The sequence below is a fragment of the Oncorhynchus tshawytscha genome, linkage group LG07 (assembly GCF_018296145.1).
Source record: "Oncorhynchus tshawytscha isolate Ot180627B linkage group LG07, Otsh_v2.0, whole genome shotgun sequence".
NCBI lineage: Eukaryota > Metazoa > Chordata > Actinopteri > Salmoniformes > Salmonidae > Oncorhynchus > Oncorhynchus tshawytscha.
Window position 1 is genome coordinate 72,558,627 of NC_056435.1, and position 22,690 is coordinate 72,581,316.

At 43.9% G+C, this 22,690-nt stretch overlaps 2 protein-coding genes and 1 non-coding gene across 3 annotated transcripts in view; all 3 read right to left on the reverse strand.

Annotated features, from left to right (window-relative positions):
- iars1 (isoleucyl-tRNA synthetase 1) overlaps positions 1–1,709 on the reverse strand; it is a 108,789-nt gene extending 107,080 nt beyond the window's left edge. Inside the window, exons 1-3 of the mRNA XM_042324912.1 lie at positions 1,603–1,709; positions 1,012–1,135; positions 564–720 (exon numbers count right to left, since the gene is read on the reverse strand). Coding sequence (XP_042180846.1) covers positions 564–720; positions 1,012–1,130 — 276 coding nt within the window. The 5' untranslated portion in view covers positions 1,131–1,135; positions 1,603–1,709. The remainder of the gene's footprint in view (positions 1–563; positions 721–1,011; positions 1,136–1,602) is intronic.
- Positions 1,710–6,558: 4,849 nt separating this feature from the next.
- Positions 6,559–9,549, reverse strand: rpl29 (ribosomal protein L29). Its single transcript, XM_024405781.2, has 4 exons — positions 9,450–9,549; positions 8,953–9,004; positions 8,655–8,719; positions 6,559–6,775 (listed from the first exon to the last, which is right to left on the reverse strand). The coding sequence occupies exons 2-4, from the start codon at positions 8,987–8,989 to the stop codon at positions 6,665–6,667; spliced, it is 213 nt and encodes a 70-aa protein (XP_024261549.1). The 5' UTR covers positions 8,990–9,004; positions 9,450–9,549; the 3' UTR covers positions 6,559–6,664.
- LOC112237174 lies at positions 8,275–8,497 on the reverse strand. Its single transcript, XR_002951358.1, has one exon. It is a non-coding gene; the product is annotated as a small nucleolar RNA SNORA73 family (small nucleolar RNA).
- Positions 9,550–22,690: the final 13,141 nt, after the last annotated feature.

Below are 22,690 nucleotides of genomic sequence, written 5' to 3' on the forward strand. Positions count from 1 at the left end.
ACCCCCACTCATCTAGCAGTTAGCTTCTCCAGCATCACTCTGCACCCCCACTCATCTAGCAGTTAGCTCCACCAGCCTCACTCTACACCCCCACTCATTTAGCAGTTAGCTCCTCTAGCGGTTAGCTCCACCAGCATCACACTACACCCCCACTCATCTAGCGGTAAGCCTCTCCAGCATCACTCTACACCCCCACTCATCTAGCTGTTAGCTCCACCAGCATCACTCTACACCCCCACTCCTCTAGCGGTTAGCTCATCTAGCGGTTAGCTATTCTAGCGGTTAGCTCCTCCAGCATCAATGGACAGTTGGAAAGAGGAGATGTAGAAAGTTATTAAATAGTAGTCATGAGTAAACACTCCTGAATATTAGGTCAAGTTTATCTACATGAAAATAAAGTTAACAAAAGATGTAAAAATTTGATGTGAATGCGGGGCTATTTCAACGGTTTTGATGGTTATTTTCTTATCATGACAGTCTTCATCTACAACCGTCAGTTACACGGTTATTCAATTACCGTCACAGCCCTAGCGACGAGTACAGTATCCCAAAGACATTCTTACCACAGGCAGGCCGTGACAGTCCCAGCCGAACCGGCGGTCCACGTGGAAGCCGCTCTGGTGGGCGAAGCGAGTCACGACGTCTTTGATGGTCCCTGCCAGGATGTGACCGTAGTGGGGGAGACCTGTGGCGAACGGAGGCCCGTCATAGAACGTGTACCTGGAGAAGAGTTTACACATCATTCATAAAACAGATTCATCTTTTCTTTTGTACACTTACATATCGGGCTTAGTGATGTGTGGTTTCATGCACTCACTGCCCTTACTGTGTTCTGCATGTGTAAAAAGTTCACCTATTGACAGGCTTTATGTTAATAAGCTTAATCTTTGACTAGACAATGGTTAGAGGAATCCTGTCTACAATACTCCTTCGATGTGGAAAAACAGTCTGTTACTGTTTGACAGTCAGGAATGACTCGACTGGTCCAGATGGCATGGTCCTTGTACTTACTTGGGCCTGTTCTTGGACTGTTTGAGACACTCCTGGAAGCAGTCCTTGTCCTTCCACAGCTGCAGGATCCTCTTCTCCTCAGAAGGGAAGTGGATGGATTCAGGAACAGGCTCCACCATGATCACTGAGTGATAGAAACACATCATAGTTAGTTGACTATTGGAGGGAAAGTGAATGACAACCAATGATGACGTTGGGACAACAACTCAACATTCTATAAATTCAAAACAAACATAACGTTAGCTAACTAGCAAGCAGCAATTATACTTTCCGTAACGTTAGTTGGTTTGATATGCATGTTAGCTAATTCAGTTAACTGGGTTTAAACCTGGCTAGTATCGATGTTGAATTAATCTAGTTATAAATTATGAATAAATGCATGCTAGTAACGACGTATCCTTGCTGTGCACATGTATGTGGAGTGGTTAGCTTAGCCGGCTAGCTCGCTAAGTGCTTTCGATTACTCCTTGACACTGTACCCTCACGTTTGCATTCATATGGACGCATATTGCATCAACGGCAGGTAAATATAGTTTAATTGTACAACAGTTCAACATACAAATATTTAAATACCCATTCGGGTAAACTCACATGTCTTTCTTTCTCCGGCTGCCAACTTTGACGAACTGATGACAGGGAACTGATGCAATCAGAGGGAAAGCGGAAGCGGAAATGATGCATCACACCGACAGTAGCTGTGTTCGAATACTCGCACTAACCGCACTATTTGTGACGTGTTTTAGTATTGTAGTGTGGGTATAGTGGATATAGTTAGTTAGGATATAGTGGATATAGTCAGTTACGATATAGTTAGTTAGGATATAGTGGATATAGTTAGTTAGGATATAGTGGATATAGTTAGTTAGGATATAGTGGATATAGTTAGTTAGGATATAGTGGATATAGTTAGTTAGGATATAGTTAGTTAGGATATAGTGGATATAGTTAGTTAGGATATAGTGGATATAGTTAGTTAGGAGTTAGTTAGATAGTGGATATAGTTAGTTAGGATATAGTTAGTTAGCATATAGTGGATATAGTTAGTTAGGATATAGTTAGTGCAGTTTTACATAAGATATATCCATGTAATTCTATGATATCCAAATTTGTGGCTATTAATGATATTGTGTTTTTTGTGAAAAAGGTGAGAATCTGTCTCGTTTTTTATTTGAATATAAATTTGTGTCAGAATTTTGGGAAAACCTTGCAAATGACTTATTTACCATTATGAACACCACCTATGTTTTGGACATGAAATATATAATATGTTATTATTATTGCAATGATAACAAGACCATTGACATGATTGTTACTTTTTTTATTCTTGCTGCCAAACACTTCATACACAAACAAAAATTAGAAAATTCAAAACCAACATTTTTTTTAAATTCATTGAATGTAACTATTTTATTAAAACATTAACCCTAGTGAACAATAACAAGAATAACATTTTCCTAAATCATTACAATAAGACTTTTTCAGAGTGATTACAATTGCACTAGAATTGTTTTTCTTATATTTTTTGTTTGTTCCACTATTTTCTCATTAATACCTGCGTTCTGTTTTGTATGATGTAAGAATGTAAATTGTTGATCTGTATTTGAATTTTTAAAATAAAAATAATACATAATTGCAACTCTTCAAGAAATGGGCGAGGCTTCACATCGTTTCTAGATTTGAAGAAAATGGCGGAAAATATCCAGCGGATACAAATTCATTACTTTAACTAATTATGACAAATGTTAAGCAATGTAATAAACTCATAACTTTTCAAATAACTTACCTCACAAGTTATGTTGGCTGACAATTTGTTAGCTACGCTGTCCTTACAAACCACATAGCATTACAGCAGTATGTACCGGTATGATGTTAGTTGGCTACTTGTACATCAAACTTACCAGTATATTAACTATAGGATATCTAACTAACTACCCAACTTAGCTAAATGGTATAGTCGGGTGCTTTATAAATTCGCTCTGGCTATCTACTCAGATTTCAGAGCACAATTGTCTGAGTGTACCAAAGACAGAATAATGAATTTTAGAGCGCTCAACCCGGTTGAATATTGCCGGTGTCAGTAAACATCTACAACAAAGCGCAAATCAATTGTTGCCAGCAGCACAGTTACAGCCACCAACGCTCTGGGTAACATGAAAACTGGCTAACCAGCTCTGCTAGGGCAAGTGAAATGGTCAGAGTGGTCTCATTTGTGTCTGGAAATAGCTTGCAAGCCAGCCAACGTTAGCTTGGGTGCTTGACTGCCATTGTAAGGTCAGAACGCTCAAATCAACCATCAACCCTACTCCTCAGCCGGAGCGTCCCAGAGCGAAACCATCTGAATTTACAAATGGACAATCTGACAACGCTCTGAATTTAGCTACTGAATTTAAGAAGTACCGGAAGTCGTACAATGTCGTAACTAGTAATTTGTTAAACTAACTAGCTCCGCAAGAGCATCAACTTCTGGTAGACAAGCGAAGAGAAAGTACGCTCAACTGAAAGGATACTGTTCCTTTACAGTATACTAAAATTAACGAATAGTATGTAGTATATACTCATTAAGTATGCAGTATGTGAGTATGGGTATTCGAACACATCTAGTGTCTCTCCCCACACAAGGCACTTCTGTGGAACAACAAAGATATTGTTGTTAAAAACAAGTTTTTTTTATTTCCTAAGTGGTTTGAAATAAATATTATATTTGTGTTTGATTTATTTGATAAAGAAGGAAATATGCTCTCTTTTTTTCTCAAATCACATTTTGTCACATGCACCAAATACTACAGGTGCAGACCTTACAATGAAATGCTTACTTACGAGCTCTTAACCAACAATGCAGTTTTAAGAAAAATACCTTAAAAAAAAGAAATAAAGTAACAAACAATTAAAGAGTAGCAGTAAAATAACAATAGTGAGACTATATACAGGGGGTACCGGTACAGAGTCAATGTGGAGGCTATATACAGGGTGTTACGGTACAGAGTCAATGTGGAGGCTATATACAGGGGGTACCGGTACAGAGTCAATGTGGAGACTATATACAGGGGGTACCGATACAGAGTCAATGTGGAGACTATATACAGGGGGCACCGGTACAGAGTCAATGTGGACGCTATATACAGGGGGAACCGGTACAGAGTCAATGTGGAGGCTATATACAGGGGGAACCGGTACAGAGTCAATGTGGAGGCTATATACAGGGGGCACCGGTACAGAGTCAATGTGGACGCTATATACAGGGGGAACCGGTACAGTGTCAATGTGTGGAGGCAACGGTTAGTCGAGGTAATTAAGGTAATATATACTGTACATGTGGGTAGAGTTATTAAAGTGACTTATGCATAGATAATAACAGTAGCAGCAGCTGTGGGAGCAAGAGGTACATATAGGGACAAACATAATACTGTAGAGCAAAGGTGTACATTAGACCACAAACAGAAAGCGGACAGGAAATCAAAGATTAAACAGACATAAGTGTAATGGCCGAAGCCATACGTGCCTTAAAGTGCCTAAGGGCAAAGAGGAGGTGACACTTAAATACACTGATCTATTATGGAAAGAGCAGGACATCATTATAAAGATTAGATAGAGAGGAACAAACATAAGGTTAAAGGCCATAAGTGCTTAGGGTAAGATAGACATACATTAATTTTAGGACACGAGGGTCCTGCCACCATTGTAATCTAATCAAGAGCGGATACAGGCGTTATTGGGCATGAACATGGAGGAAGCCTGGACTGAAAGATAATGGTGGCCGATGACCTGAGGGAAGTAACTCCATTAACATATGGAATGGACTCATATACTGTGTGTGTATAAATACAGAGCCAGTGCTCTGGAAAAGTGTGTGTTCGCGGACCATCTAGGCTTCTGATATGTTTGCATTAAAAGCCTATATTGAATTCACAAGTTCTTGTAAGTGTTATATTTTGTAACGATTCTCCACGACAACACACACGCACCCCTGAGGAGCCCCCGTGTTAAGGATCAGCGTGGCGGATGTGTTATTACCTACCCTTACCACCTTAGGGCAGCCCATCAGGAAGTCCAGGATCCAGTTGCAGAGGGAGGTGTTTAGTCCCAGGGTCCTTTGCTTAGTGATGAGCCTTGAGGGCACTATGGTGGTGAACGCTGAGCTGTCGTCAATGAATAGCATTCTCACATTCCTTGTGTTTTATGTTGTTTACTACATAGTGTTTGTTGTTTACTACATAGTGTTTTATGTTGTTTACTTTGTAGTGTTTTATGTTGTTTACTATGTCGTGTTTTATGTTGTTTCTTTGTAGTGTTTTATAAATCCAGAGAATGCCAGACTTTGATGACAAAACTTGCCCACCAAGGACCGCTGTCAAATGAGAAGAACACAACAAGGTGAGTCCAACAATGTATTGTATGCTGCTCTATAAATGATGTAATATGCCAGGGAGATATGTATACTGTAGCTAAGAAAGTAATACTAAGTGTATGTTGTATAGTAAGCTGTTCGTAGCCCATGTGCCTCAACCTAATAATTTGGTCTATTTTCACCTACTGTTCTGACTTGGTGGTGCACATGTAGCCTATAACTTGTTTCCGAGATATTTAATCATTGTAAGAGCTGTCATTGTCTGCTTATATGCCCCCTTTATTAATCATACGGTTCTGACTTGGTGTACATGGAGAACACTCACTGTAAAAACAGCCCATGTTCTGAATTCTGTCGCTGTACATTTCAAAAGTGCTGAACAAATAGTTATGACTACGTCCATCCTACCTTGGTCATTGTCTTAATCGGAATGATGGATTGTTTTCTATTTTCCACTTGTCGTCCTTATGCCATGGCTGTCCAACCCTCTTCCTGGAGATCTACTGTCCTGTAGGTTATCAGTCCAACCCTCTTCCTGGAGATCTACCGTCCTGTAGGTTATCAGTCCGACCCCCTTCCTGGAGATCTACTGTCCTGTAGGTTTTCAGTCCAACCCTCTTCCTAGAGATCTGTCCTGTAGGTTATCAGTCCAACCCTCTTCCTGGAGATCTACTGTCCTGTAGGTTTTCAGTCTGGTACCGTTTAGTCTTAACACAGAACAGACCCCTCCTGTGACAAGACTCATAATCCACAGCTCATCCCCATGACCCTCCTAGCTAGCTTCTAGCCCCACGATCCTCCTAGCTAGCTTCTCATACTCCACAATTCATGTTATCCTTCTGCAAATACACATTGGACAGCCCTTTTTACAATCGATTAAAACATTTTGGGTTCTGATGGGGGTACGACAGTTGAACTACTCTGACATGTATGTTATATTCTTCAAGAATCAATGGCTATATATATATATATATATATAACAAATGTAAGATCCAAAAACAGATGTACCAATTGCAGATTGACCCTTTAAAAGACTAGTGCCAACGTATAGCTCTGGTCATCTCCATTTCCAAGCTGAAGGACGCCATAGTGTTGTTGGAAATGAAAGCCATGTTGAGGTGTTGAGGTAGGAGAGCTAGGCTATTATATGAAATATAACAAACAGTCAACCCAGTAATATTAAAAAGGGATAGATCAGTAAATGAAGTTAATGTAAAACAATCCTTTTATTTTTTTTAAACAAAGCATAGCTTTATTGTGATGGTAACAAAGTCAATGGACCGTGGAGATGCAGAGGAGCCACCCAGTCTAAGGGGCGGCGGCATCAGCGATCTTCTTGGCTGCTGCGTTGGCGGTCTTCTGACCCTTCTTGTTGTGCTTCTTGGCAAAACGCAAGTTCTTCATGAACTTAGGGTCAACCTGGGGAGGGGGGCGATAAAGAGAGGGAGGGAGAGGTAGAGAGGGAGTAAGTTGCAGACAAACTCTTCAGAGGCAATACTGAAAGTTAATTCAATAAGGTATAAATATAAATCTGAAGCGTAAGAAAACAGGAAGTAAGGATTGGCGCATGAGGAACATCACATCCTCATGTGTAAACGTGACCAGGATCCCTTGAAAGAGACACCGCAGCAGAAAGGTTGAGTGCCAGTTGATATGGAGTTTAATATATTTTTATGAAAAAGCATGTTTCTTCCCCAAATCCTCCTTCACTAAGCATCTCACCCACAGTGTGGGGGGGAGGGGGGGACTGGGACCGAGGAATCGAACCTGGTACCCAATAATCCCACCAACTCAAAATCTGAATTCCGAGAGGTCTTGGAACACACACCACTCGAACCTCCCAGTAGAAGGCTGAATTCCTGCGGGTGGGAGCGGACAACTTTTGGATGAATTAATTAATGTATAAATGCTAATCTTCCCCCTAAAAGGGTAGGTTATATCCTACATGCTAATCTTCCTCCTAAAAGGGTAGGTTATATCCTACATGCTAATCCTCTTAAAAGGAAAGTATCCTCTCTCCCCAACTAGCCGAGTGGTTAAAAAATAAAAACTGCAACAAGTAGTGTTGGTCCCTCGTTTCATGAGCTGAAATAAAAAATATCCTGGAAAAATGTTCCATCCAGCCACCTGAGATGTGGCATATCATGCTGCTGATTAAACAGGATCATTACACAGGTGCACCTTGTGCCGGGGGACAATAAAAGGTCATAACAATGTCACAGATATCTAAAGTTTTGAGGAAGTGTGCAATTTGCATGCAGGAATGTCCACCAGAGCTGTTGCCAGATAATTTAATGTTAATTTCTCTACCATAAGCCACCCCAAACGTCATTTTAGAGAATTTAGCAGGACGTCCAACCGGTCTCACAAACACAGAGGTTATACCCATCTGCAGTTAGCCTATTGTGCTAAAGATGGGATCATTAAACTAGTTAGCATCCTCTATTAGCACAATTGCTACGCATTTCGATATTGCCTATAGGGAACAAAATCGCTACGACAACAGCTGTTAAGCGAGCTGCGTCACGTCCGTCTAAATAAAAGTTTGACTGTGGTTCGTGACCAGTTCTTGCGGGAGTCGTACAGAAAGCCGGCGACAACGGTATGAAAAGATGTAGGTGCTGGCGGTAATGAATAGACCAGCCCAGCGGAGACTTCCTTCCTCCCAGTCTGATCATTTCCCCACATGGAGTACATTTAATACAGTATAAACCAGAAAGATACGTCCATACATAAGGATGTATTTAGCCAGGCTAATTCTGATCTTTTATACATTTAACTGTATTTAACTAGGCAAGTCAGTTAAATCTTTGGCAGATGAGATCAACGCTTTTGCCAATAATTGAGCAAAATATCAGAATTGGGCTGTCTGTGTAAATGAAGCCATGAGAGTAGCAGCTCCTGCAAGTATGTCTAAAAGTTGTGCAATGCATGGTTTAGCCCCCCAGTCATGGCCCAAGGAGCTCTGGGAAGATGTAGGAATATACAGAACGCCGTCCTCACCAGCCCGAGGGCCGGGGACAAAGCTTGCTCTACGATGCCGTGGAACGGGACTGTACGTCACAGCACCGAAGTGCTACGCTCCCATACGCCACAAGGACAGAGCCATGCGAGAGCAACCTCCCAGGATGTCCACATCGGAATTAGGGCACCTTTTATTTTGGTACATTTAATATTATTGAGTCAAAAGGCACCCACATCTGATTTACATAAACCACATGCACTTGATCTAACGTGGCAACTTTACAAACTGCATAACAAATCATAACGGTCGATAGGCCAGCAGATCAATAAATACCCCTTTCATGGACTCGTAACGGTCTGGTCTGGGCTTCTTGATCCCATTCCTGTGGGCCTTACGGGCTGTGGACAGACAGGAGAAAGACTTGTCAACACGTTTATGGAAACAATGACTTCAAAATGAAGACAGGATTCAGGCTACTCCTGCAGAGCTCTAGGCAATTTATTTTTTGAAAACGGACACAAACAACCGGGTAGGCTATTAATCCTGTATTGACAACTACCTAGTTAGCTAGGCACTATCACTTATATCTAGCGAACTAGCTTTAACTTCATAACCATTCAGTTCTACTCACACTGGTTGTGGGTGGTGTGATTCTTTGACTTTGCCATTTCTGTTCTGTGGATCTGTTGACGGAAGAGAACAGAAATTAGCTTAATTTCCGAACTGACCAAAAAAAAAACCTCATGTTTGCTACACTAACTATTTATAAGAGGACGACTGACTAGCTAGAAACAAGCCGTAGGGTGTTTTCAACGAGGTAAACATTGACATTATCACCGTATACGTGCTGAAAGCCAGTATTATCCAAAACATTTAACACATTTTCAATTTGGTGAGTTTGTTGGAGTGTTTTCCTAGCAAGAATATCTCCCGGGTAGAAAGGGACAGCCGACCTAGTTATATAGTTTTAATCATCCAAGCGGGAACAAATTTAGCAAATATAAAGATGCCTGTGTGGTTCGTGATATTTTCCACTATAAACACACATTCATGGCTGATATGAATCTTAAAAAACACAGGAGGATTGATGTAGATTAACATGTTAGAGTCAGGAGTGAAATTCATTACCTGCCACACGTAAGAGACGGAAACCGGAAGAGAAAGAATTGAACCGAACGAACCCAAATATGAACCATCGAATCAGGAGCGGCGACCGGAAACGACAAGACGTTGAATGGGGGACACTGCCGCCTAGTGCAGTGGACAAGACATTACACCATCAACATTTCCAGACAGCAGGTGTCACTGTCAGTCCACATGATTTTCTACAACCATGAGCAACAAAGGTAAGGATAATACTACCGTGTGTTTAATGTGCATGAACAACAGGATACATTCATGTTAGGAATGACTTATTCTCGTTATCTGCCCGACCTGACCTCAAAATGTGACATTCAGAATTGTTTAAATAATTGTTATAAAACACATTTAAAAAAGGCAGTCCTGCATAACTAGCTAGCCAGGCATCATCACAAGGTTGCTAATGCTAACTATTGACCTCACAATGTGACACGCAGGGTTTTCAAATATAATTGTTGTAAAGTTGTGTGTATAGTAAGGTTGTATAATGATGATGGTCAGATGGGCATACAGACAGTATAAATATGAGAGACAAAGACCCCAGTTGGCCCCTGCTCTCTGTATGTTGTGGTAGGGTTACTCAGTGGTTCAGTGGTTCAGTGGTGGTTACTCAGTGGTTCAGTTGATCCCCCTAGGGCAGTGGTTCTCTGTATGTTGTGGTATGGTTAGTGGTTCAGTGGTTCAGTAGGGTTATTCAGTGGTTCAGTGGTTCAGTTGGCCCCTGCTCTCTGTATGTTGTGGTAGGGTTACTCAGTGGTTCAGTTGATCCCTGCTCTCTGTGTGTTGTGGTAGGGTTACTCAGTGGTTCAGTGGTTCAGTTGACCCCTGCTCTGTATGTTGTGGTATGGTTACTCAGTGGTTCAGTTGATCCCTGCTCTCTGTATGTTGTGGTAGGGTTACTCAGTGATTCAGTGGTTCAGTTGATCCCTGCTCTCTGTATGTTGTGGTAGGGTTACTCAGTGGTTCAGTTGACCCCTGCTCTCTGTATGTTGTGGTAGGGTTAATCAGTGGTTCAGTTGGCCCCTGCTCTCTGTGTGTTGTGGTAGGGTTACTCAGTGGTTCAGTGGTTCAGTTGACCCCTGCTCTCTGTATGTTGTGGTAGGGTTACTCAGTGGTTCAGTGGTTCAGTTGACCCCTGCTCTCTGTATGTTGTGGTAGGGTTACTCAGTGGTTCAGTGGTTCAGTTGACCCCTGCTCTCTGTATGTTGTGGTAGGGTTACTCAGTGGTTCAGTGGTTCAGTTGACCCCTGCTCTCTGTATGTTGTGGTAGGGTTACTCAGTGGTTCAGTTGACCCCTGCTCTCTGTGTGTTGTGGTAGGGTTACTCAGTGATCAGTTGATCCCTGCTCTCTGTATGTTGTGGTAGGGTTACTCAGTGATTCAGTGGTTCAGTTGACCCCTGCTCTCTGTGTGTTGTGGTAGGGTTACTCAGTGGTTCAGTTGACCCCTGCTCTCTGTATGTTGTGGTAGGGTTACTCAGTGGTTCAGTTGACCCCTGCTCTCTGTATGTTGTGGTAGGGTTACTCAGTGGTTCAGTTGACCCCTGCTCTCTGTATGTTGTGGTAGGGTTACTCAGTGATTCAGTGATTCAGTTGATCCCTGCTCTCTGTATGTTGTGGTAGGGTTACTCAGTGGTTCAGTGGTTCAGTTGACCCCTGCTCTCTGTGTGTTGTGGTAGGGTTACTCAGTGGTTCAGTTGACCCCTGCTCTCTGTGTGTTGTGGTAGGGTTACTCAGTGGTTCAGTGGTTCAGTTGACCCCTGCTCTCTGTGTGTTGTGGTAGGGTTACTCAGTGGTTCAGTGGTTCAGTTGATCCCTGCTCTCTGTGTGTTGTGGTAGGGTTACTCAGTGGTTCAGTGGTTCAGTTGACCCCTGCTCTCTGTATGTTGTGGTAGGGTTACTCAGTGGTTCAGTTGACCCCTGCTCTCTGTATGTTGTGGTATGGTTACTCAGTGGTTCAGTTGATCCCTGCTCTCTGTATGTTGTGGTAGGGTTACTCAGTGGTTCAGTGGTTCAGTTGGAATGTTGGAGGTGGGGGATTGCTAAACTCAGCAAAAAAAGAAACGTCCCATTTTCAGGACCCTGTTTTTCAAAGATAATTCGTAAAAATCCAAATAACTTCACAAATCTTCATTGTAAAGGGTTTAAACACTGTTTCCCAATGCTTGTTCAATGAACCATAAACAATTAATGAATATGCACCTGTGGAACGGCCGTTAAGACACTAACAGCTTACAGACGGTAGGCAATTAAGGTCACAGTTATGAAAACTTAGGACACTAAAGAGACCTTTCTACTGACTCTGAAAAACGTCAAAAGAAACATGCCCAGGGTTCCCTGCTCATCTCCGTGATCGTGCCCTTGGCATGCTGCAAGGAGGCATGAGGACTGCAGATGTGGCCAGGGCAATAAATTGCAATGTCTGTACTGTGAGATGCCTAAGACAGCGCTACAAGGAGACAGGACGGACAGCTGATTGTCCTCGCAGTGGCAGACCACGTGTAACAACACCTGCACTGGATCGGTACATCCGAACATCACACCTGCGGGACAGGTACAGGATGGCAACAACAACTGCCTGAGTTACACCAGGAACGCACAATCCCTCCATCAGTGCTCAGACTGTCCGCAATAGGCTGAGAGAGGCTGGACTGAGGGCATGCAGGCCTGTTGTGAGGCAGGTCCTCACCAGACATCACCGGCAACGTCGCCGACTATGGGCACAAATCCACCGTCGCTGGACCAGACAGGACTAATGCAGCTGGTGGCCACACCAGATACTGACTGTTATTTTTTATTTCTACCCCCCCCCCCTTTGTTCAGGGACGCATTATTCCATTTATGGTAGTCACATGTCTGTGGAACCTGTTCAGTTTATGTCTCAGTTGTTGAATCTTGTTATGTTCATACAAATATTTACACATGTTAAGTTTGCTGAAAATCAACGCAGTTGACAGTGAGGACATTTATTTTTTTGTTGTTGCTGACTTTAGTTCATTTTCTATTCAAATATAATGTCCCCCTCCAGAAATGAGCCCAATAACACATTGGTCCATATCATGAAGCAGCTGTTCAGCATTGAGCCTCATCCCCTGCTGTCGCCCACCTGTTGCAGTACCTGACTATAGATAACTAGCCTGAGGAGGTCCCATTTGCATTTACCCCATTGAGCTAATAGATCAAACTCTAAACAGAATCTTGTTCCTAGTTAACAACATATTGACCCCCCCCCAAACCCCCCGTTATTCTCGTACTCAGATAAGGATAATATAGTGTGGAAATAATGCAGGCCTAGCTGTTACACGTGACCCGTGTAACAGTTATGGACAGATGGGACCAAGGCTGCTGAGGCACGGGAAGGGGAAGGAGTTTCCCTGTTGGAGCGTGCCCAGGGAGATTTGGTTTGGGCACGTACGGAGCAGGAATTGACGTAGCGGACGGTGTCCTGTGCCAAGGTGGGCCACCAGTACTTAATGGAGACGGATTCAGTGGTGCGGGTGATTTCAGTGGTGCGGGTGATTTCAGTGGTGCGGGTGATTTCAGTGGTGCGGGTGATTTCAGCAGCAGGGGATGTATGTGCCCAAGTCAACAGCCGATATCTTACCTCCGTGGTAACGTAGGTGCGCTCCGGAGGGCAGGGAGGGTTCCCTTTCCAGAGCCTGGCAGATGTCCTCGTCTATGTCCCAAAGCACAGGGGGGCAACAATTCGGGAGGGTGGTATGATGGGTGCACCCAAAAATCGCGTAGTTCTTTTATGGTGTTTGGGACTGGCCTCGACCTGACTGCTGCTTCCATTTTTTGAGGCAGTATTCTGTGACAGAGACGCATGGAGTCAGGAAGCAGGTGCAGTCGGTGAGGTTAATCGGAACAAACATAGATAGAATACAAAAAGAGGAGCCGAACAATTAAACAGAAACAATATTGCCTGATGGGTGATACAACAGAGTTCTAGATAAAGGGGAAGTAATCAGGGTAGTGACGAAGTCCAGGTGTGCGTAATGATGGTTACCAGGTGTGTGTAATGATGATTTGCCAGTTGTGTGTAATGATGGTTGCCAGGTGTGTGTAATGATGGGTTGCCAGGTGTGTATAATGATGGTTGCCAGGTGTGTGTAATGATGGTTGCCAGATGTGCGTAATGATGGGTTGCCAGGTGTGTGTAATGATGGTTGCCAGGTGTGTGTAATGATGGTTGCCAGGTGTGTGTAATGATGGTTGCCAGGTGTGTGTAATGATGGTTGCCAGGTGTGTGTAATGATGGTTGCCAGGTGCGTGTAATGATGGTTGCCAGGTGTGTGTAATGATGGTTGCCAGGTGTGTGTAATGATGGTTGCCAGGTGTGCGTAATGATGGTTGCCAGGTGTGTGTAATGATGGTTGCCAGGTGTGCGTAATGATGGTTGCCAGGTGTGTGTAATGATGGTTGCCAGGTGTGTGTAATGATGGTTGCCAGGTGTGTGTAATGATGGTTGCCATTTGTGTGTAATGATGGTTGCCAGGTGTCTGTAATGATGGTTGCCAGGTGTGTGTAATGATGGTTGCCAGGTGTGTGTAATGATGGTTGCCAGGTGTGTGTAATGATGGTTGCCAGGTGTGCGTAATGATGGTTGCCAGGTGTGTGTAATGATGGTTGCCAGGTGTGCGTAATGATGGTTGCCAGTAATGTGGTGCCAGGTGTGTGTAATGATGGTTGCCAGGTGTGTGTAATGATGGTTGCCAGGTGTGTGTAATGATGGTTGCCAGGTGTGTGTAATGATGGTTGCCAGGTGTGTGTAATGATGGTTGCCAGGTGTGCGTAATGATGTTTGCCAGGTGTGCGTAATGATGGTTGCCAGGTGTGTGAATGATGGTTGCCAGGTGTGTGTAATGATGGTTGCCAGGTGTGTGTAATGATGGTTGCCAGGTGTGCGTAATGATGGTTGCCAGGTGTGCGTAATGATGGTTGCCAGGTGTGTGTAATGATGGTTGTCAGGTGTGTGTAATGATGGTTGCCAGGTGTGTGTAATGATGGTTGCCAGGTGTGTGTAATGATGGTTGCCAGGTGTGTGTAATGATGGTTGCCAGGTGTGTGTAATGATGGTTGCCAGGTGTGCGTAATGATGGTTGCCAGGTGTGCGTAATGATGGTTGCCAGGTGTGTGTAATGGTGGTTGCCAGGTGTGTGTAATGATGGTTGCCAGGTGTGTGTAATGATGGTTGCCAGGTGTGTGTAATGATGGTTGCCAGGTGTGCGTAATGATGGTTGCCAGGTGTGTGTAATGATGGTTGCCAGGTGTGTGTAATGATGGTTGCCAGGTGTGTGTAATGATGGTTGCCAGGTGTGTGTAATGATGGTTGCCAGGTGTGTGTAATGATGGTTGCCAGGTGTGTGTAATGATGGTTGCCAGGTGTGTGTAATGATGGTTGCCAGGTGTGTGTAATGATGGTTGCCAGGTGTGTGTAATGATGGTTGCCAGGTGTGTGTAATGATGGTTGCCAGGTGTGTGTAATGATGGTTGCCAGGTGTGCGTAATGATGGTTGCCAGGTGTGTGTAATGATGGTTGCCAGGTGTCTGTAATGATGGTTGCCAGGTGTGCCATCAGGCAGTATTGTTTCTGTTTTCTTGTTCAGACGCTTCTTCTCTTTTTGTATTCGCTCTATGTTCGTTTCCGATTAAACTCACAGACTGCACCTGCTTCCTGACTCCCTGCGTCTTCGTCACACCCTGATTTAGCCCACTGCAGTAAAATGATTTATTAATCCGCAGCATGGGCCCACCTTCCCCTGCCCAAACGGTTCATAGAAGAGATTACTCATGAAGGAAGTTGGGTTGCCCGCTTTCACACCAGTTTCAAAATTCTTTGACCCGTACATTGAATTTCTCCAAACTTTCTAATTTAGTTTAATAAGTCTCCAATTTAGCAGTGAACACTGCCAATGATTAATTTACCGGTTTGAATTGTAAGTCTAGTGCAAAGGTAATCTCCTCACGAACAATCTCTGGTATAGAAGCGGCCGCCACTCTGTTTTGAGAGCCGCCATGTTCACACAGATTAATTGTGGTTTTCTGAAGCGAAATATACCTGCTATTTATTTCACACCTTTAATATGATGTTTAGTATTTGACAAGTTTTAGGAAATAAGTCTGCTAATTCATAGTAATTTGCAAAAGAAACCTACAAGTCTCTCTGTGCCGGGTCTTTCTGCAGGCCATGTCAGGACACACACAACGGTAGGCTACCAATCAGTATCAGCAGAGAAGATTGGTGAGGATGATATGTTGTTGATGATCATGGTGATGTTGTTGATCATGGTGATGTTGTTGGCAATGATGATCATGGCGATGTTGTTGATGATCATGGTGATGTTGTTGATCATGGTGATGTTGTTGGTAATGATGATCATGGTGATGTTGTTGGCAATGATGATCATGGCGATGTTGTTGATGATCATGGTGATGTTGTTGATCATGGTGATGTTGTTGGTAATGATGATCATGGTGATGTTGTTGGTAATGATGATCATGGTGATGTTGTTGGCAATGATGATCATGGCGATGTTGTTGATGATCATGGTGATGTTGATGATCATGGTGATGTTGGTGATCATGGTGATGTTGTTGGCAATGATGATCATGGTGATGTTGTTGATGATCATGGTGATGTTGTTGGTAATGATGATCATGGTGATGTTGATGATCATGGTGATGTTGGTAATGATGATCATGGTGATGTTGTTGGTAATGATGATCATGGTGATGTTGGTAATGATGATGATGTTGTTGGTAATGATGATCATGGTGATGTTGTTGATGATCATGGCGATGTTGTTGATGACAATGGTGATGTTGATGACTAGGTGTGAAGATGAGAGGCACTAGGTCCTTGTATTATGGTGGAAGAGTAAGAATATGGAGAGAGAGAGAGATCTTGCTGAGGGCTCCATTCTCATGGAAATGTATGCGTGTGTCTCTGTCCTGTAATTACAGTCGTGATGACAGAAGATGGTTTCCTGTTAAAAAGAACAGTGCCTGCTGCCTCGCCACACACACACACACACACACACACACACACACACACACACACACACACACACACACACACACACACACACTCCCCTCACCTCCACTATCCAGGGCACTTAGCTAACATTAGTGTAGTAACATCCGCTGGCTGGCTTTGTGTGTGTGTGTGCGCGCGTGGGTGAGTGAGTGTGTGCGTGAGATTGTACACTGAGTGTGCAAAACATTATGAGCTCCTGCTGTTTCCATGACAGACTGACCAGGTGAAAGCTATGATCCATTATTGATGTTAATTACTGATGTCTACTTCAATCAGTGTAGATGAAGGGGAAGAAACAGGTTAAAAACCTTAAGAGTCTATTGACGCGACGTGCTGTCAGTTTAAACTAGAGATGGGCTGGGTCTCAATCCAACACATCCAGCTATGTCGGCCTTCTGCATCTGCGGTGGAAGGTGGCCGAGCTACAGCTGTGTTTGACAGACCATGAGACATCCCGAAAATGTCAGAACGGTTTTGGCAACAAAATAATATGACCTCTTTGTGTCAAGATGAGACTCTCACGAGCACGATGGTGTTCTCCGTTTGTCAGAGCCGATCTAAAAGATAGTGAAGGAGTCAGGCGCAGGACACAGATAAGAGTAACAATCACTGATTTACTCAATCCAAAACGTAACAAAATCCCGTTCCAAACCAGGATAAAACAGGACTCAAAATACATCACACCGGAATACACGAAAGGCAATCACGCACAAAACAGAGAGGGAAACCAGAGGGTCAAATAAGGAACATAATCATGAGATGGGAACCAGGTGTGTAAAACAGATAAAACAGAGAGGGAAACCAGAGGGTTAAATAAGGAACATAATCATGAGATGGGAACCAGGTGTGTAAACAGACAACAGAGAGGGAAACCAGGTGTGTAAACAGACAACAGAGAGGGAAACCAGGTGTGTAAACAGACAACAGAGAGGGAAACCAGGTGTGTAAACAGACAACAGAGAGGGAAACCAGGTGTGTAAACAGACAACAGAGAGGGAAACCAGGTGTGTAAACAGACAAAACAGAAAGGAAACATGAAACATGGATCGGCGGTGACTAGAAGGTCGGTGACGTCGACCGCCGAACGCCGCCCGAACAAGGAGAGGGAACAACTTCGGTGGAAGTCGTGACACCGTTTTGCCGTCAGACCCCCACATGACACAGACCCCCCATGAGACGCGTCTGAATTCGGTGACGCTGGTGTGCCAACTTTTGTCTGTCGCATCCAAACCTGTTTGGCCTACGAAACAAACTTTCTTATATCTCCTGGATATAGGACAGAGACTTCAAAAACCTTGTTCCTTACGATTGTTATTTTGACTCTCTTTTTTCACATTTATGCATTTCTACGGGCCATAGTAGTAAAGACCAAATTCAATATGAAAACATATATTTTTTTTTTTATACCTAAACGGGTCGTAAAATTCAACATCAAATAGCTAAATGATCCATGGTATGACCATCTTAAAACAATTCCATGGTAAGATCCCTGAGCGGTTTCCTTCCATCTCCGCAATTGAGTTAGTGACTGATGGTAAGTTGGTGGTTGAAGATATCCCTCTAGTGGTGTGGGGGCTGTGCTTTGGCAAAGTGGGTGGGGATATATCCTTCCTGTTTGGCCCTGTCCGGGGGTGTCCTCGGATGGGGCCACAGTGTCTCCTGACCCCTCCTGTCTCAGCCTCCAGTATTTATGCTGCAGTAGTTTATGTGTCGGGGGGCTAGGGTCAGTTTGTTATATCTGGAGTACTTCTCCTGTCCTATTCGGTGTCCTGTGTGAATCTAACTGTGCGTTCTCTAATTCTCTCCTTCTCTCTTTCTTTCTCTCTCTCGGAGGACCTGAGCCCTAGGACCATGCCCCAGGATTACCTGACATGATGACTCCTTGCTGTCCCCAGTCCACCTGGCCGTGCTGCTGCTCCAGTTTCAACTGTTCTGCCTTATTATTATTCGAACATGCTGGTCATTTATGAACATTTGAACATCTTGGCCATGTTCTGTTATAATCTCCACCCGGCACAGCCAGAAGAGGACTGGCCACCCCACATATGCTCTCTCTAATTCTCTCTTTCTTTCTCTCTCTCGGAGGACCTGAGCCCTAGGACCATGCCCCAGGACTACCTGACATGATGACTCCTTGCTGTCCCCAATCCATCTGACCGTGCTGCTGCTCCAGTTTCAACTGACCTGAGCCCTAGGACCATGCCCCGGGACTGCCTGACATGATGACTCCTTGCTGTCCCCAGTCCACCTGACCGTGCTGCTGCTCCAGTTTCAACTGTTCTGCTTTATTATTATACGACCATGCTGGTCATTTATGAACATTTGAACATCTTGGCCATGTTCTGTTATAATCTCCACCCGGCACAGCCAGAAGAGGACTGGCCACCCCACATAGCCTGGTTCCTCTCTAGGTTTCTTCCTAGGTTTTGGCCTTTCTAGGGAGTTTTTCCTAGCCACCGTGCTTCTACACCTGCATTGCTTGCTGTTTGGGGTTTTAGGCTGGGTTTCTGTACAGCACTTTGAGATATCAGCTGATGTACGAAGGGCTATATAAATACATTTGATTTGATTTGATTTGAGTGACTGGGTGTATTGATACACCATCTGTAAATTAATGTACTTCACCATGCTCAAAGGGATATTCAATGTCTGCTTTATATATATATATTTTACCCATCTATCAATAGTTGCCCTTCTTTGTGAGGCGTTGGAAAGCCTCAACTGGTCTTTGTGGTTGAATCTGGTGTTTGAAATTCACTGCTCGACTGAGGGACGTAATTGTATGTGTGAGGTACAGAGATTGGGAAGTCGGTAATTTTTACTCCTGAACTTTTTTAGGCTTGCCATAACAAAGGGGTTGAATACTTATTGACTCAAGAAACGTAAGCTTTAATTTTGAAAAACATAATTCCACTTTGAGGTATTGTGTGTGTGTGTGTGTGTGTGTGTGTGTGTAGGCCAGTGTGTGTGTGTGTAGGCCAGTGTGTGTGTATGTAGGCCCTCCTCCTCATCCTCCAATAGACCAGGGACCTCCTCCTCCTTATCCAATAGACCAGGGCCCTCCTCCTCCAACAGACCAGGGCCCTCCTCCTCCAATAGACCAGGGCCCTCCTCCTCCAATAGACCAGGGCCCTCCTCCTCCTTATCCAATAGACCAGGGACCTCCTCCTCCTCCAGTACACAGGGCCCTCCTCCCAGGGCCCTCCTCCAGTAGACCAGGGCCCTCCTCCTCCTCCTCCAATAGACCAGGGCCCTCCTCCTCCTTATCCAATAGACCAGGGACCTCCTCCTCCTCCAGTAGACCAGGGCCCTCCTCCTCCTCCAGTAGACCAGGGCCCTCCTCATCCAGTAGACCAGGGCCCTCCTCCTCCTCCAGTACACCAGGGCCCTCCTCCTCCTCCAGTAGACCAGGGCCCTCCTCCAGTCGACCAGGCACCTCCTCCTCCTCATGCAGTAGACCAGGCTCCTCCTCCTCCTCCACAGACACCAGGGTCCTCTCCCTCCAGTAAATGAACAATGAGAAAATGCAGTGGAACTGTCTTTGAGGTCCATAGTTGAATTTGAGGGGTATAGAGAATAGGGTAAATTTTGGGGATGCAGCCTCAGTGCTTGTTAGTGGGTAACACAGGCTCTGTTTATTCATTATAGTCTTTATGCGCTATAATCATCACTCATTATAATTGTAGATATTAGTTCAGTGAAGCAAGTAGAAGAGGCTGTGTGTGTGTGTGTGTGTGTGTGTGTGTGTGTGTGTGTGTGTGCGCGTTTAAACATCTCTTGAACATCCCCAGTTGCCTGTGTGATATCTGTCTCACCTCTCTTTTTCACTCTCTTTCCCTCCCCCGCTCCCTCTCTCTCTGTCTCTCTCTCTCTCTCTGTGTCTCTCTCTCTCTGTCTGTCTGTCTGTCTGACTGTCTGTCTGTCTGTCTCTCTCTCTCTCTCTCTCTCTCTCTCGTCCCCCCTCTCATTGATTCAACTGTAGATGATACTACACACACACACACACATCCAGACACACACACACACCGCAGATTAAACCAGGTCCCCTGGGAAGCCAAGTAATGAGGTCTGGTTAGAACAGAACAGAACCTTTACTTACAGTTGAGTTTCATTCATTAGATTCCAGTGATGTAAAGGGTAGCTCCATGTTGTCTGAGGCTGAGCTATACCTGGTTAATACCTGGGTTATACCTGGTTAATACCTGAGCTATACCTGGTTAATACCTGAGCTATACCTGGTTAATACCTGGGTTATACCTGGTTAATACCTGAGCTATACCTGGTTAATACCTGAGCTATACCTGGTTAATACCTGAGCTATACCTGGGTTATACCTGGGCTATACCTGAGCTATAACTGGGTTATACCTGGGCTATACCTGGTTAATACCTGGGTTATACCTGGGCTATACCTGGTTAATACCTGGGTTATACCTGGTTAATACCTGACCTATACCTGGGTTATACCTGGTTAATACCTGAGCTATACCTGGGTTATACCTGGGCTATACCTGGTTAATACCTGGGTTATACCTGGGCTATACCTGGTTAATACCTGGGTTATACCTGGTTAATACCTGACCTATACCTGGGTTATACCTGGTTAATACCTGAGCTATACCTGGGTTATACCTGGGCTATACCTGGTTAATACCTGGGTTATACCTGGGCTATACCTGGTTAATACCTGGGTTATACCTGGTTAATACCTGGGTTATACCTGGTTAATACCTGAGCTATACCTGGGTTATACCTGGGCTATACCTGGTTAATACCTGGGTTATACCTGGTTAATACATGGGTTATACCTGGTTAATACCTGGGTTATACCTGTTTAATACCTGAGCTATACCTGGTTAATACCTGAGCTATACCTGGTTAATACCTGGGTTATACCTGGTTAATACCTGGGTTATACCTGTTTAATACCTGGGTTATACCTGGTTAATACATGGGTTATACCTGGTTAATACCTGAACTATACCTGGTTAATACCTGAGCTATAACTGGTTAATGTCTGGGCCATACCTGTTTAATACCTGGTTAATACCTGGGCTATACCTGGTTAATACATGGGTTATACCTGGTTAATACCTGGGTTATACCTGGTTAATACCTGGGTTATACCTGGTTAATACCTGGGTTAATACCTGGTTAATACCTGGGTTATACCTGGTTAATACCTGGGTTATACCTGGTTAATACCTGGGTTATACCTGGTTAATACCTGGTTAATAACTGGTTAATACCTGGGTTATACCTGGTTAATACCTGGGTTATACCTAGGCTATATCTGGTTAATACCTGGGTTATACCTGGTTAATACCTGACCTATACCTGGTTAATACCTGGGTTATATCTGGTTAATACCTGGGTTATACCTGGTTAATACCTGACCTATACCTGGTTAATACCTGGGTTATATCTGGTTAATACCTGGTTAATGCCTGGGCTATACCTGTTTAATACCTGGTTAACTCCTAGGTTATATCTGGTTAATACCTGGTTAATACCTGGTTAATGCCTGGGCTATACCTGTTTAATACCTGGTTAATATCTGGGTTATATCTGGTTAATACCTGGTTAATGCCTGGGCTATACCTGGTTAATACCTGGGTTATACCTGGTTAATACCTGGTTAATACCTGGGTTATACCTGGTTAATACCTGGGTTGTACCTGGGTTAATACCTGGTTAATACCTGGGTTATACCTGGTTAATATCTGGGTTATACCTGGGTTATACCTGGGTTAATACCTGGCTAATACCTGGGTTATACCTGGTTAATACCTGGGTTATACCTGGGTTATACCTGGTTAATACCTGGGTTATACCTGGGTTATACCTGGGTTAATACATGGGTTATACCTGGGTTATACCTGGGTTATACCTGGGTTAATACCTGGGTTATACCTGGGCTATACCTGGTTAATACCTGGGTTATACCTGGTTAATACCTGGGTTATACCTGGTTAATACCTGGGTTGTACCTGGTTAATACCTGGGTTATACCTGGGCTATACCTGGTTAATACCTGGGTTATACCTGGTTAATACCTGGGTTAATACCTGGGTTATACCTGGGCTATTCCTGGTTAATACCTGGGTTATACCTGAGCTATAGCTGGCTAATACCTGGGTTATACCAGGTTTATACCTGGGTTATACCTGGGTTAATACCTGGGTTATACCTA

What these genes read in the sequence shown, in the direction of transcription:
- rpl29 (XM_024405781.2), bottom strand. Translation starts at nt 8,989, where the DNA reads ATGGCAAAGTCAAAGAATCACACCACCCACAACCAGT. An exon ending in TCACACCACCCACAACCAGT is followed by an intron (nt 8,720 to 8,952) that starts GTGAGTAGAACT and finishes GTCTGTCCACAG; the next exon opens with CCCGTAAGGCCCACAGGAAT. An exon ending in GTTACGAGTCCATGAAAGGG is followed by an intron (nt 6,776 to 8,654) that starts GTATTTATTGAT and finishes CCCCCTCCCCAG; the next exon opens with GTTGACCCTAAGTTCATGAA.